The sequence below is a fragment of the Stylophora pistillata genome, chromosome 1 (genome assembly GCF_964205215.1).
Source record: "Stylophora pistillata chromosome 1, jaStyPist1.2, whole genome shotgun sequence".
Taxonomy (NCBI): Eukaryota; Metazoa; Cnidaria; class Anthozoa; order Scleractinia; family Pocilloporidae; genus Stylophora; species Stylophora pistillata.
In genome coordinates this window covers 39,544,304-39,556,384 of record NC_142519.1, presented here as the reverse complement: position 1 = coordinate 39,556,384, position 12,081 = coordinate 39,544,304, and the positions used below count along the sequence as shown (strand labels likewise).

The window sequence follows — 12,081 nt, the reverse complement described above, 5'->3', positions numbered from 1 at the left end:
TGCCACCATATTTTGAAAATGTTCGGTGTTTGGCCACATTTCCTCTTAAATTCCAAGCTGCTTTAATTTCCTTCAGAACTCTCAATGAAAACACACACATCATATATTCACTAAATTATCATTTGAGCTACCAGGACAAATTTGATCTTAACTGTCAACTATTCAAGAATGAACCTTTGTTAACTCCCCCTCATGGGTTTTTCATCTGAGAAGATACATCAAGATGTGATATATAGCTTCTATTTTAAATAAATGAAAAAAGAACTCACAGCGTTATCTCTGCATCTTCGGAAACGTAAATGCCCGCAAATACTCTTAGTGGTAGATACTGTAACTTGTTGTTGGACAGGTCCCTATAGTCAACAAGTCAACAAAAAAACGCATTCTTAGAGATGTTGTGGAAACTGATGCTTTGTAGGAAGAGTACATATTCCTATCTCTCGAAAGTCCCTGTAACCGCCTTAAGCTCAGAGAACCCGGCTTTTTCATGTCCCTAAAATTCAAATCAGTGAGTGATTGATTATCGAGCCTCGGAGATTATCTATAAGAGGCTTAATATCCTTCCACGATTTGCTTTCGACCCTCTTGACATTGTTCACAAATATTAATGATCAAATAAAAACTTTGGCCAACATGAAGATGGCTTAGAACGCAGCTTTGCTAAACGACGGCTAAATTCTGTTTAAATAGCCTGCCTTTGAAATTCGATTGGAAAGCAGTATAAAAAGGCGATTCCAGACCGTTCGCCGAGCAGGGGAGGGGGGTTCTTAAATGCCGATAGTTTGTCTGTTAAAATAAATAAGACAAGCCACTAAAACACAGGGAAATACTTAAAATATACAGTTTAATTATGCTGATAAAGGAACTACACTTGGGTGACCGATGGAACAGTGACTGACATTGTGGAAAAGATGGTTTCTTGCTTTGTATCAAAACAGATGATTCAGTCATCTTTTTTTTTTTTTTTATTGTGAAACCTCGACAGAAAGGTTTAGTACAAACGTACTCTGACGATTTAAATCATTCGCTCGCGGCAATCAACAAAAACGTTCACCAAGAGTTTGAAAGAAACGTTGTTACACCGTGTTGATTGGTTCACGTATTTTTGAGAAAATTCAGGTGTTCGAAGCGACGGCAAATACTCCGCACAACGGCTCCTTTTAAAAAAATATCATGTTAAAGAATAATGTTAATCCGTAGTGATTACTATAAATTGTAATTCAGATAAAGCGGAACTCCACGACTATAACATCCGCATAATGCATGACAAAGTAAACAATTCACAAACTCCTGATATATATTGTTTATTAATTTCCAATGATCCTGAGTCCCAACAGCATCGCAGTTTATTTGGTCTTTCCTGAGATTGATAACATCTGCGCATCTGAGTAGAAGTAATAGTTTTAAAACCATGGGGCACGGATTTCGTTTGATAAGCTGGAATTATCAAATTTAAAGAACTAACTTATTGATATAGTAACATAAACTTTACTGAAGCGCTATCCTTTGACCCCTGCATGGTCCATTATTTAAACGTCTAAAGTATTGTTTTTTTTGTTGTTGTTGTTGTTGGTTGTTGTTGTCATTTTTTTTTTTTTTATTATTATTTCTTAAGTAGTGGTTGCCTTCATGCGGTCCTCAGTGGGCAGTGTTTTCAGTAGTGGTTGCTTTCAAGCGATTTTGAGCGTTTTGTGGCAAATGACGTTAAGCTTTCATCGTCGGCGTCATAGGCCGGTTGTCTTCTTAGACTATTTATCAACTGTTTGCCAGTGATTGTCTTCGAGCGTTCATCAGCGCTTTTATAGCGCTTATCTTTAGGCCCTCATCATCACTGTTGAAGCCCTTGCATTCAACCGTAGCTGAGCGGTTTATAAGCGGTTGTCTTCGAGCGGTCTTACAGGGGATACACTTCTGAAGGTTTTTCTATTTCTTTTAGAGGATTTCCTAAAACGGTGTTGTAACGTTGTATTGAAACATAACCCGTTCTTCAGTATCGTTTTTATGGTTAAAATTCCAGCGTTCATCAGCACTGTGGTTGTCTTACAGGATTCACCAGGCACGTTGTAGTGGAGGTCTTTAAAGTTGCGTCGATAACGAGTGCAGTTGCACACCACTGTTTGGGAGCATTATCATCAAAACCCAACTTTTTTAGTAATGCAAATTACCAAGCACTAGTTGAGTTCATCGTGAAGAAAAGTAGTTTTCTTAAGACTGTTTATGATTAATAGTAATAAACTTGATCTGCGTATTTCAGTTGGCATATTCTACTTGAGATAGGGAGATTAAAGTTGTGTCGATATTAAATGCATTTACACACTGTTTCCTAGCTTACTCGGGACTGGTCAGCTCAGACGACCACAACAAACCGTATAATATCTATCCAAGCTTCAATAATCTTTCGATCTAAAGAAATACATTTTATAATTTGAAGTCAGACTAATGTAAATCAAGTCTTAATCTCGTTGCAAAATTCAGAAAAGGCGATGGGAAACTTACTTCTGTGGTGGGTCATTAAAACGGGACTGTCTTTACAGGTTAGCCGATTCAGGTAAGCGGTGTTTTGAACAGACTGTAAAAACGACTTCTCTCTCTTTTCAATTCTACAGAAAAACTGGTTTAAAATATTATAAGCTAACACTTAAAACAATGAGCGGAATTATTTTTTTGTAATCAAGTAAATCTGTCATTAAAAGGCAACACCAGTTTGCTAAACGAAACACGTACCACCGTCTGGGGACACCATCATATAAAGCCAACTTTTTTAGTATAATTATGTAAGTTACGATCCACTAGTTCATCATGAAGAGGAGAAGTTTAATGACAGTTTATAGACTTGATCTATGTATTTCAGTTAGCATATTCTACTTTAGATTGTGAGATTAATAAGATACTGTTCCCTCACAGGTAACGATAAACTTCGCTTCCCAAACGCCTTCCTTTACCTATGTTTCCTCTGCAGTTGCAATGAGCCAGGTTTCAGGCAATATTCTGCTTCTAAACTATGTTGATATTCTGAAATGCTCCAAAAATAGCATAAAAGGCTATCTTCGATTCGACTTCTTGTGCGCTGTCAAAAAATTTACGAAGCATGCTCGTTGTATTTAAAAAACTCTGCTATTTCGTGATAGCCCCCTGACATACTTCTGTGCGCTCCAAAGTGTTCTAGAACTTTTCGGCTTGTAGTTTAGTGTAGCGACGAAATTTCAGGCGGTTAAGGAGTAGTTGCTGCCTCCCAAGCGACGTCCGAGATGTTGACAACAGGGAAAACGCAAATAGCTATCTGTCTGAAATAACTTGAACTTTTTTGCTAGTTTGAGGGCCTCGAGACATTCTGCACGTGCATCAAACTAAATAAGATGCAGGAAAGTGGCCATGGTATATTCACAGCCACATTGCAAATTCGCCCCCTACCACCTTTGCGAGCTCTCCCCCTAACGTAAAACGATTTAACCCCTAACGAAAAACAAGTTTTACCCCAAATATTTTGAATCATTTTCCTACACAGAATGAATTTTTTTCATGTCGAATCTATTGATATTTTTGCGACGAACATGAAATTTTCACATGCAAGTTAATAGTCGTGTTAAATGCGCACGACTAATGCATGAGTAATGCAAAGCCGCTACTTTACCGAACTCTTAATCTAGAGAGTTTGACGCAATTTTGTGCTTTGTTAAGCGGCAATTTTTAGCTAAGAACAAGTTATCTCGCCCTACTTTCGAACTTCGCGCTGGCCCAAAAACTTCAACAGCTTTACAAACGAGTTTTTTCACTATCTGGGAGCGAACTGGTAAAGGTGGTGCTTTCCTTTTAACCCCCAACCCCTGAGGTACTTTTTGTCAAAATCTAAGGCTAACAACAAAGCACTCTGTTTGAAAATAGCTTAATTTTGGTTCACTGAATTAAAGTGTCTCACAGGCAGTAATGATTGTGACACAGTAAACATTTGTGTAATTTGAATTTTTCCTCACAACATTAAGATTTTTTTCAATGTTCAAGTTACTGCTCCTGAGACAAATTCATGTAATACAATCAGTTTACTTAAATAATCTTAATAGTCCCTCACCATTTGGTTATTTCTTAAAAAAAGATCGAATTGTGTTTGATAAGCTTCATTGCATAAGCTTGATAAAACTCGGGTATTTATAACCTTTAAGTAAAAAATCATCATTAGTGAGCTGTCTGTTAATCTCTCTAGTCACACCTCTCACACCTTATGAACTCTTACACAACTGCGCAAGATAATGTGCAGCGGATTTCTCCTGATGTTAAAAAGTAATGTTATCATGTACAATATGATGGAAAAAATGTTTAGCTACTGTTAACCCTTATTTACGCTTTGTGAAGCAAGAGGCTGTAAGGGATCTTACTAGGCAGTTAGGGTCACTCATACATAGATGACCGCTGGTGGATGTTGTCTCTGTTTAATGTTTGGTATATATTTAATGGTTTTTCATTCTTCCTTCCATATTGAACGACAAACTCAAACTGAACGAAGGCAAGACCGAAATCCTCATTATTGGGACACCACAACAACTGGTAAGTTGGATAACCGAACGATAAGCTCAAACTGAACTAAGGCGAGACCAAAACAATCATTATTGGGAAACCCCAATAGCTGGGAAGTTAGATAAATGAACAATAAGTTCTAACTGAACGAAGGCGAGATCGAAATCCTCATTATTGGGACACCAAAACGACTGGGAACAATGTAGAACTGTCAGTACTCATGTTGGTTTCTCGAAGATCAAACCTGTGCTAGCGCTAGAAATTAAACTTAATCCCAGACTGTCTATGCCAACAGACATCGCAAATATAAGCAGCTTTTCAGTGACGTCTACAACATCATATTCACCACATTCAAAAAATATCTATCGCAACAGTCAACTGAGGCCCTCACTGGTTCGTTCACTTCAATCCGTGAATGTGCTGGATAGGCTACTACCGTAGTCTTCTGTATTTATCACTAGTTTGTGTTATAAATAAATTGCAGCGCGTAAAGAATAAATAAGAATAAAGAATGCTTGGTCTAAACCGATCTTCAGAGAACAAAAATTGTGTCAAAAAACCTCGCTTATTTTTTAATTACATCGGCTACCGATCTTCAGAGAACAAAAATTGTGTCAAAAAACCTCACTTATTTTTTAATTGGATCGGCTACCGATAAGAAACAGAGTTGAGTTTAAAACAGCTCCAAATACTTTCACGATTCTTTAAATTATAATTTTTCGGCCCCCTTCTACCGAAAGATGAAACTCAGAAGTCCTTCTCCGTAATACCTGTCTTCAGTCTAAAGCTACCCTAGGTGAACAATTTCTACTGTTCTGTCCCAAGATCCCACTAATATAGAGAGTGCAAATACCATCGAAATCTCCCCTTTTTTTAGACGGGTGTCTTTATCAGAGCGTTTTATCGTAGATCAAATTTTTCTTTTCATTATATTGTAGTCTTTTGTGGTGACTTCGTATTCATATTCCCTTCTCTTCGCAGTTTTGGTTCAGTGTACTAGTATTTTAACTCTAAATTGTTACGCAGATTTTAAAATTTTATGTAATTTGCGCGTCATCAATTTATCATGATTATCATCATTAATATTATTGTTATTATTATTAGGCTTTATCCTTCTTATAATCCTCACAAACTGACCCAGTCTCCCCTGGGTCAAGGGGTGCCTTGCACATGTATGAATGCCATCCACCAGAGGAGGATCAGAACTCCGAAACACAATCGTACAAGGTCAAAAGGATCATTCACATTTTTTTCGTCAAATAATGTCAAATTCGCTGGATTGAATGAATTCTGTTGCTTATATTTGTGTTGATCCCGGCACTGGCTACCAAGCGTCCGGAGTGTCCTCCCAAACTTACATGCCATTTAATCCAGTGCGACGGTAGCTGATAAACCTTGCATTGAACGCAACTGTTGTAACAGCGCTGATGAACGTTTGTCTGCAGCAGCAACACCTCTAATAAGAGCAGGAACACATCCACTACAAGACCACTGATGAACAATTGGATACAACCGCTACAATACTGCTGAAACTAATGACACGATGCAAAGTCTCTGACACTAACGGGCCGAGCTCCTCGTGTAGAGCTTTTGTATTATTCTGATCAGGACAGTGAAACGACACGGGAGATCATTCCTGAATTACAATATGAAGTACTGAGTTGTAAAAGAAATTAAGCAATTGCACCCGTCCAAATTTCCAGCTTAGCCAAATATCTGTTCATTCTACTTATTTAGATGTGTAAACTTCCAAGCTGCTTTAAGTTCCTTCAGAACTCTCAACAAAAATTAAATAACACATCATATATATACTAAATTATCATTTGAGCCACGAGCACAAATTTTATGTTAACTATCAACTACTCAAGAATGAACCTTGGCTAACTCCCCTTCATGTGTTTCTCATCTGAGAGAATACATCAAGATGTCATATATAACTTCTATTTAAGACAAATAAAAAAAGAAATAGTAAGAACACTAATGCGGCCTTGAATTACTGTAAAATATTGTAAAATATCGTAAAGTATCGTAAAATATCGTAAAATATTGTAGAAGTCCAAGCTTTCGCCGCTCAACGGCATTATAAGAGACGGATAAGATAAAATATTCCGCGAGGGCCGAATAAAAGGGAGAAAGGTCTCACTATACTTATGAGCTAGTGTCACTGTGAGGGGATCCAGTGTCGTATGGGAGGCGTTAGAACAATAGGTCTGCTAATTCAATGCATTCTTCTCAGGAGTTAAGTGTAGGTTTGTTTTTCCTTATGTAAAACGCTTCAAATAGGCGGAGGTTTACCGGGTCGTTTTCCAATGTAATGATTTTTACCTCATGCTCTTGTGATCCTTGTTTTGACATATAGCGATATGTTTGTTTACGAATGAATTTACACTTCTGAGATGTTCTTTCACACGGTCGTGAATGAGGCGTGCGGTGCTCCCGTTGTAGTCTTGATTACAGTCTTTGGATATATTGAATTTGGTAAACAGCGTTTCTCAATAAACAGAGGTTGGTACGTGCGATGGGGCAATTGTCTCTTGTGCATGTACGCTCTATGATATTTTACAATATTTTACAGTAATTCAAGGCCGCACTAGTGCTCTTATTGTTTTACAAAATGTTTCTGAAGGACAACATTCAAAGAATGAAAAAAAGAATTCACAGCGTTATCTTTGCATAATCGTAAACGTAAATGCCCGCAAATACTCCTGGTGGTAGATCCTGTAACTTGTTGTTGGACAGGTCCCTATAGTCAACAAGTCAACAAAAAAGCGCATTCTTAGAGATGTCGAGGAAACGGATGCTTTGTAGGAAGAGTACATATTCCTATACCTCGAAAGTCCCTGTAACCGCCATTTCTACAGTTTCTGGGGAGGCGATGTGTTCGTAATGTGCACCTCAGGTAACCATTTTGAAATTTTCGCACAGAATTTTTAACGAGAATCTAACACTTTGACCTTTGAACGGGAAAATGATAGGTCATTACCATTACCATTACCATTTCCTTTAATTTACCAGGCTGGTGCTGGTGAACCACTGGTGCTGGTGGAACCGCCTCCCAGTTAGCTCAATTGGTTAGAGCGCCGGATTGTGTTGTGCAGGAGGTCGAGGGTTCGAGTTCCGGCCGGACCAATACTCATGGTCTTAAAATCAGTGAGGAGAATTTTCTACCTTTCTATAGTCAAGAAAATATTCTAGTCTGCTCAGATAAGGACAAATAAACCGTAGGCCCTGTCTCCTGCAAGGTTAGCGGTAGGAGACGTTAATTTCTCACGCACAAGATTAGTGTATCGTGGTTGTCCTCCCCTGGGGTAGGACGGGTGGGAATTGGCCCTGAAAAGTCCCTATGGGGAGTGGTCAACTAACCTAACCTATGTCATGTACTGTAGGATATTACGCATTCTCACTTTAAACCCAAAAGACCTGATGCTTCTTTTATTTAATAACTGAGCAGTTAAAAACGTCAACTTTACGAAAGTTGGCATTATTTTGGTGCTATCTGATTGAGATAGAAAAAGAGCTGCTTCCAAATAATAGTCCTTAACGCTTTTCTATACTCCCAAACATTTAGTCACGAAAGTCAGCAAAACAAATGAACTTGTTAGGAAGGAACCAAAGTTTCTAATGGTATAAGTATAAATGATGGCTGGGTGGATCATCTCAGAACGAGATTAGTAACCCTGACGACCACAAATGATTGAGAGAACTTTCCACACAGCTCATCCAGTCATGAATGGAGTCGAATGAAAAATTTAGGAGGAGTTGATGGTGTAACTTTCTACACCATTAACTAAATTTCGTATATCTACCGCACAAAGGAAATAGTGCATTTCTGGCGTGCTAATTGGCTAGTTAGAAGGTGAATAGCAAGTACTATGAACCTCCACTTTGGTGAATAATTATTATGTATCAAGCTTATGATCATTCATTCTCTTTGCAAGACAATTCAGGTTTCGATGTAGCATGCATAGCTGAACTGAGTTTATGAAAAAAAAAAAGTGACGGAGCCGGGAGAAGGATGCTGATGACAAACATGAGCAGGTTCCTTAAATTAATTAATTCAATCGTTTACCGGCTTCACAGCCTACTCGGCAAATAATCAGAGTAGTCTGGAGATAATCAGGTCGTCATCCTGACCAAATCCTTTCTCGTGCCTTCCTTTGTGAGGAAATATTTGAATTAGACGCTCTCCGAGCGTAAAACGAGGTAACCTGTAGAGGAGATCTTAAAAAAGAAGGGGGGGGGAGGGGGGAGAGAGTTTGGATCTTTGGAGTAATTGTTACTGATGGAGATAATGTAGATGATGAGGACTTCAAAGAGTGATCAGTTTGAACGTTTATGTGAATGACGAGAAGTTCATCTTGTAAACAGCAGTACTCTAGATTTATGTCACGAATGTATCGAAACTATCTTTATCGTCATCACAGAGATGGCTCGCTCTACAAAAAAACTAAATTAATTCTCTCAAAACACGCAATCGAGGCCGCTTTGTTTTACGATATCAGCCAAGTTGGCGATAAAACCAACTCGAATTTCAGTCGCAAAGGCTTTGAATTTTTACCGACTTTCCAATATTTGGTGATCTCTCAAAGGCGGATTTTATCGTTGTGAACAGTCTTTATGTGAGTGTTAGTCCTTGTGCGAGCTTTTACCTGGAATAGTGAGCCCTGAATTTTTCAAGACTTCGACTTAGTGTCAACACTGTTCTTCATATTTTCCAACGCCGTGCACCACGATTCTTTTTCACAAACTTGAAAACATGCAAAGCGCACCTACTTCATTAATTAAAGGCAAATCATTTCATCGGAGAAACAACCAGGCATGAATTTTCTTCTCATCATAAGCAAGTTGTTCACAAAACTCATGAGAAATTAAACACGATTAATTCAACTATTTGGAGAATTTGTTAGTCGCCAAGCGAATCAAAAAGTTGAGCCCCTAAAGTTGTGTCGACATCGAATGCAGTTACACACCACTGTTATCATCAAAACCCAACTTTTTTAGTAATGTAAATTACGATCCACTAGTTGAGTTCATCGTGAAGAAAAGTAGTTTTAAGACTGTTTATGATTAATAATAATAGACTTGATCTGTTTATTTCAGTTGGCATATTCTACTTTAGATAGGGAGATTAAAGTTGTGTCGATATTGAATGCAGTTACACACTATTTTCTTACTCGGAACTGGTCAGCTCAGACGACCACCACAAACCGTATAATATCTATCCAAGCTTCAATTCTTTTTCGATCTAAAGAAATACATTTATAATTCGAAGTCAGAAAAATGCCAATCAAGTCTTAATCTCGTAGAAAAATTCAGAAAACGTGATTGAAAACTTACTTTTGTGGTGGGTCATAAAAACGGGACTGTCTTTACAGGTTACCAGATTCAGGTAAGCGGAGTTTTGAACAGACTATAAAAACGACTTCTCTCTCTTTTCAATTCTTCTGAAAAACTGGTTTAAAACATAATAAGCTAACACTTAAAACAACGTGCGTAGTTATTTTCAATCGTGAGTCTTGTAATCAAATAAATCTGTCATCTTAAGGCAACGCCAATTTGCTAAACGAAACACGCACCACCGTGGCTTAGGGGCACCATCATCTAAAGCCAACTTTTTTTGTATAATTATATAAGTTACGATCCACTTATTGAGTTCATCATGAAGAAAAGTTGTTTAAGGACTGTTTAGGATTAGCAATACTACACTTGATCTATGTATTTCAGTTAGCATATTCTACTTAAGATCGTGAGATTAATAAGATACTGTTCCCTGACAGGTAACGATAAACTTTGCTTCCTAAACGCCTTCCTTTACCTATGTTTCCTCTGCGGTTGTAATGAACCAGGTTTCAGGCAAGATTCTACTTCTAAACTATGCTGATATTCTGAAATGCTCCAGAAATAGCTTAAAAGGCTGTCTTCGATTGGATTTCTTGTCCGCTGTCAAGAAATTTACGAAGCATGCTCGTTGTATTTAAAAAGCTTTGTTATTTAGTGATAGCCCCCTGACATACTTCTGTGCGCTCCAAAGTGTTATTGAACTTTTCGGCCTGTAGTTTAGTGTAGCGACGAAATTTCAGATGATTAAGGATTAGTTGTTCTCTCCCAAGCGACATCAAGGAAAACGCAAATTGCTATCTGACTGAAATAAATTGAACTTTTTTGCTGGTTTAAAGGCTTTGAGACATTGTGCACATGCATCAAACTAAGTATATTGCAGGAAAGCGGTCATGGTATATTCACGGCCACATTGCAAATTCGCGCCCTACCACCTTTGCGAGCTCGCCCCCTAACGTAAAACGATTTCCCCTCCTAACGAAAAACAGGTTTTTCCCCAAATATTTCGAATCATTTCCCTACACAGAATGAGTTTTTTTCATGTCGAATCTTTTGATATTTTTGCGACGAACATGAAATTTTCACATGCAAATTAGTAGTCGTGTTAAATGCGCACGACTGATGCATGAGTAATGCAAAGCCGCTACTTTACCCAAGTCTTAATCTAGAGAATAAAGGCTGATAGTTTCGAAAGAAACTGTTTGGGGCTGCGTCGGTGGGAGTAACGAAATAATTTGGATATATCAACAAAGTTGAAATGGTAAATTAATTTATTCATGTTTTTCTCGTTGCCATGCACCCACCAATAACGTAGCTCCATTTTCTGCCTTTAAAAGCACACACAACCCACAATTCCTCTATTCGCTCCGACGAAGGGCTAACGCTCGAAACGTCAGCTTTTGTAATCATTACGGTGGCCAATTTACCATTTCAACTTTGTTGATATATCCAAATTATTTCTTAATCTAGAGAGTTTGACGCAATTTTCTGCTTTGTTGAGCAGCAATTTTTAATTAAGAACAAGTTATCTCGCCCTACTTTCAAACTTCGCGCTAGCTCAAAAACTTCAACAGCTTTACAAACGAGTTTTTTTGCTATTTGGGAGCGAACTGGTAAAGGTGGTGCTTTCCTTTTAACCCCCACCCCTGAGGTATTTTTTGTCAAAATCTAAGCCTAAACAACAAAGCACTCTGTTTGAAAATACCTTAGTTTTGGTTCACTGATTTAAAGTGTCCCTCAGGCAGTAACGATTGTGACACAGTAAACATTTGCGTAATTTGAATTTTTCCTCATAACTTGGATTAAGATGTTTTTCAATGTTCAAGTTAGTGCTCCTGAGACAAATTCATGTCATACAATCAGTCTGCTTGAATCTTAATAGTCCCTCACCATCTGGTTATCTCTTAAAAAAAGCATCGAATTGTGTTTGATGAGCTTCATTACATAAGCTTGATAAAACTCGGGTATTTATAACTTTTAAGAAAACTCATCATTATTGAGCTGTCCGTTAATCTCTCTGGTCACACCTCTTACACCTTATGAACTCTTACATAACTGCGCAAGATAAAGTGCAGTGGATTTCTACTGATGTTAATAAATAATATTAACATGTACAATACGATGGAAAAAATGTTTAGCTACTGTTAACCCTTATTTGCGCTTTGTGAAGCAAGAGGCTGTAAGGGACCTTACTAGGCAGTTAGGATCACTCATACATAGATGACCGCTGGTGGA

The 12,081-nt window shown here is 38.0% G+C and overlaps 1 protein-coding gene across 1 annotated transcript in view; it reads right to left on the bottom strand.

Annotated features, from left to right (window-relative positions):
- The window catches only part of LOC111334732 (uncharacterized), a 183,198-nt gene that overhangs the window by 139,030 nt on the left and 32,087 nt on the right, over nucleotides 1–12,081 (bottom strand). Inside the window, 1 exon segment of the mRNA XM_088747547.1 lies at nucleotides 7,169–7,252. Within this exon segment, the coding sequence (XP_088603673.1) occupies nucleotides 7,169–7,252 (84 nt within the window).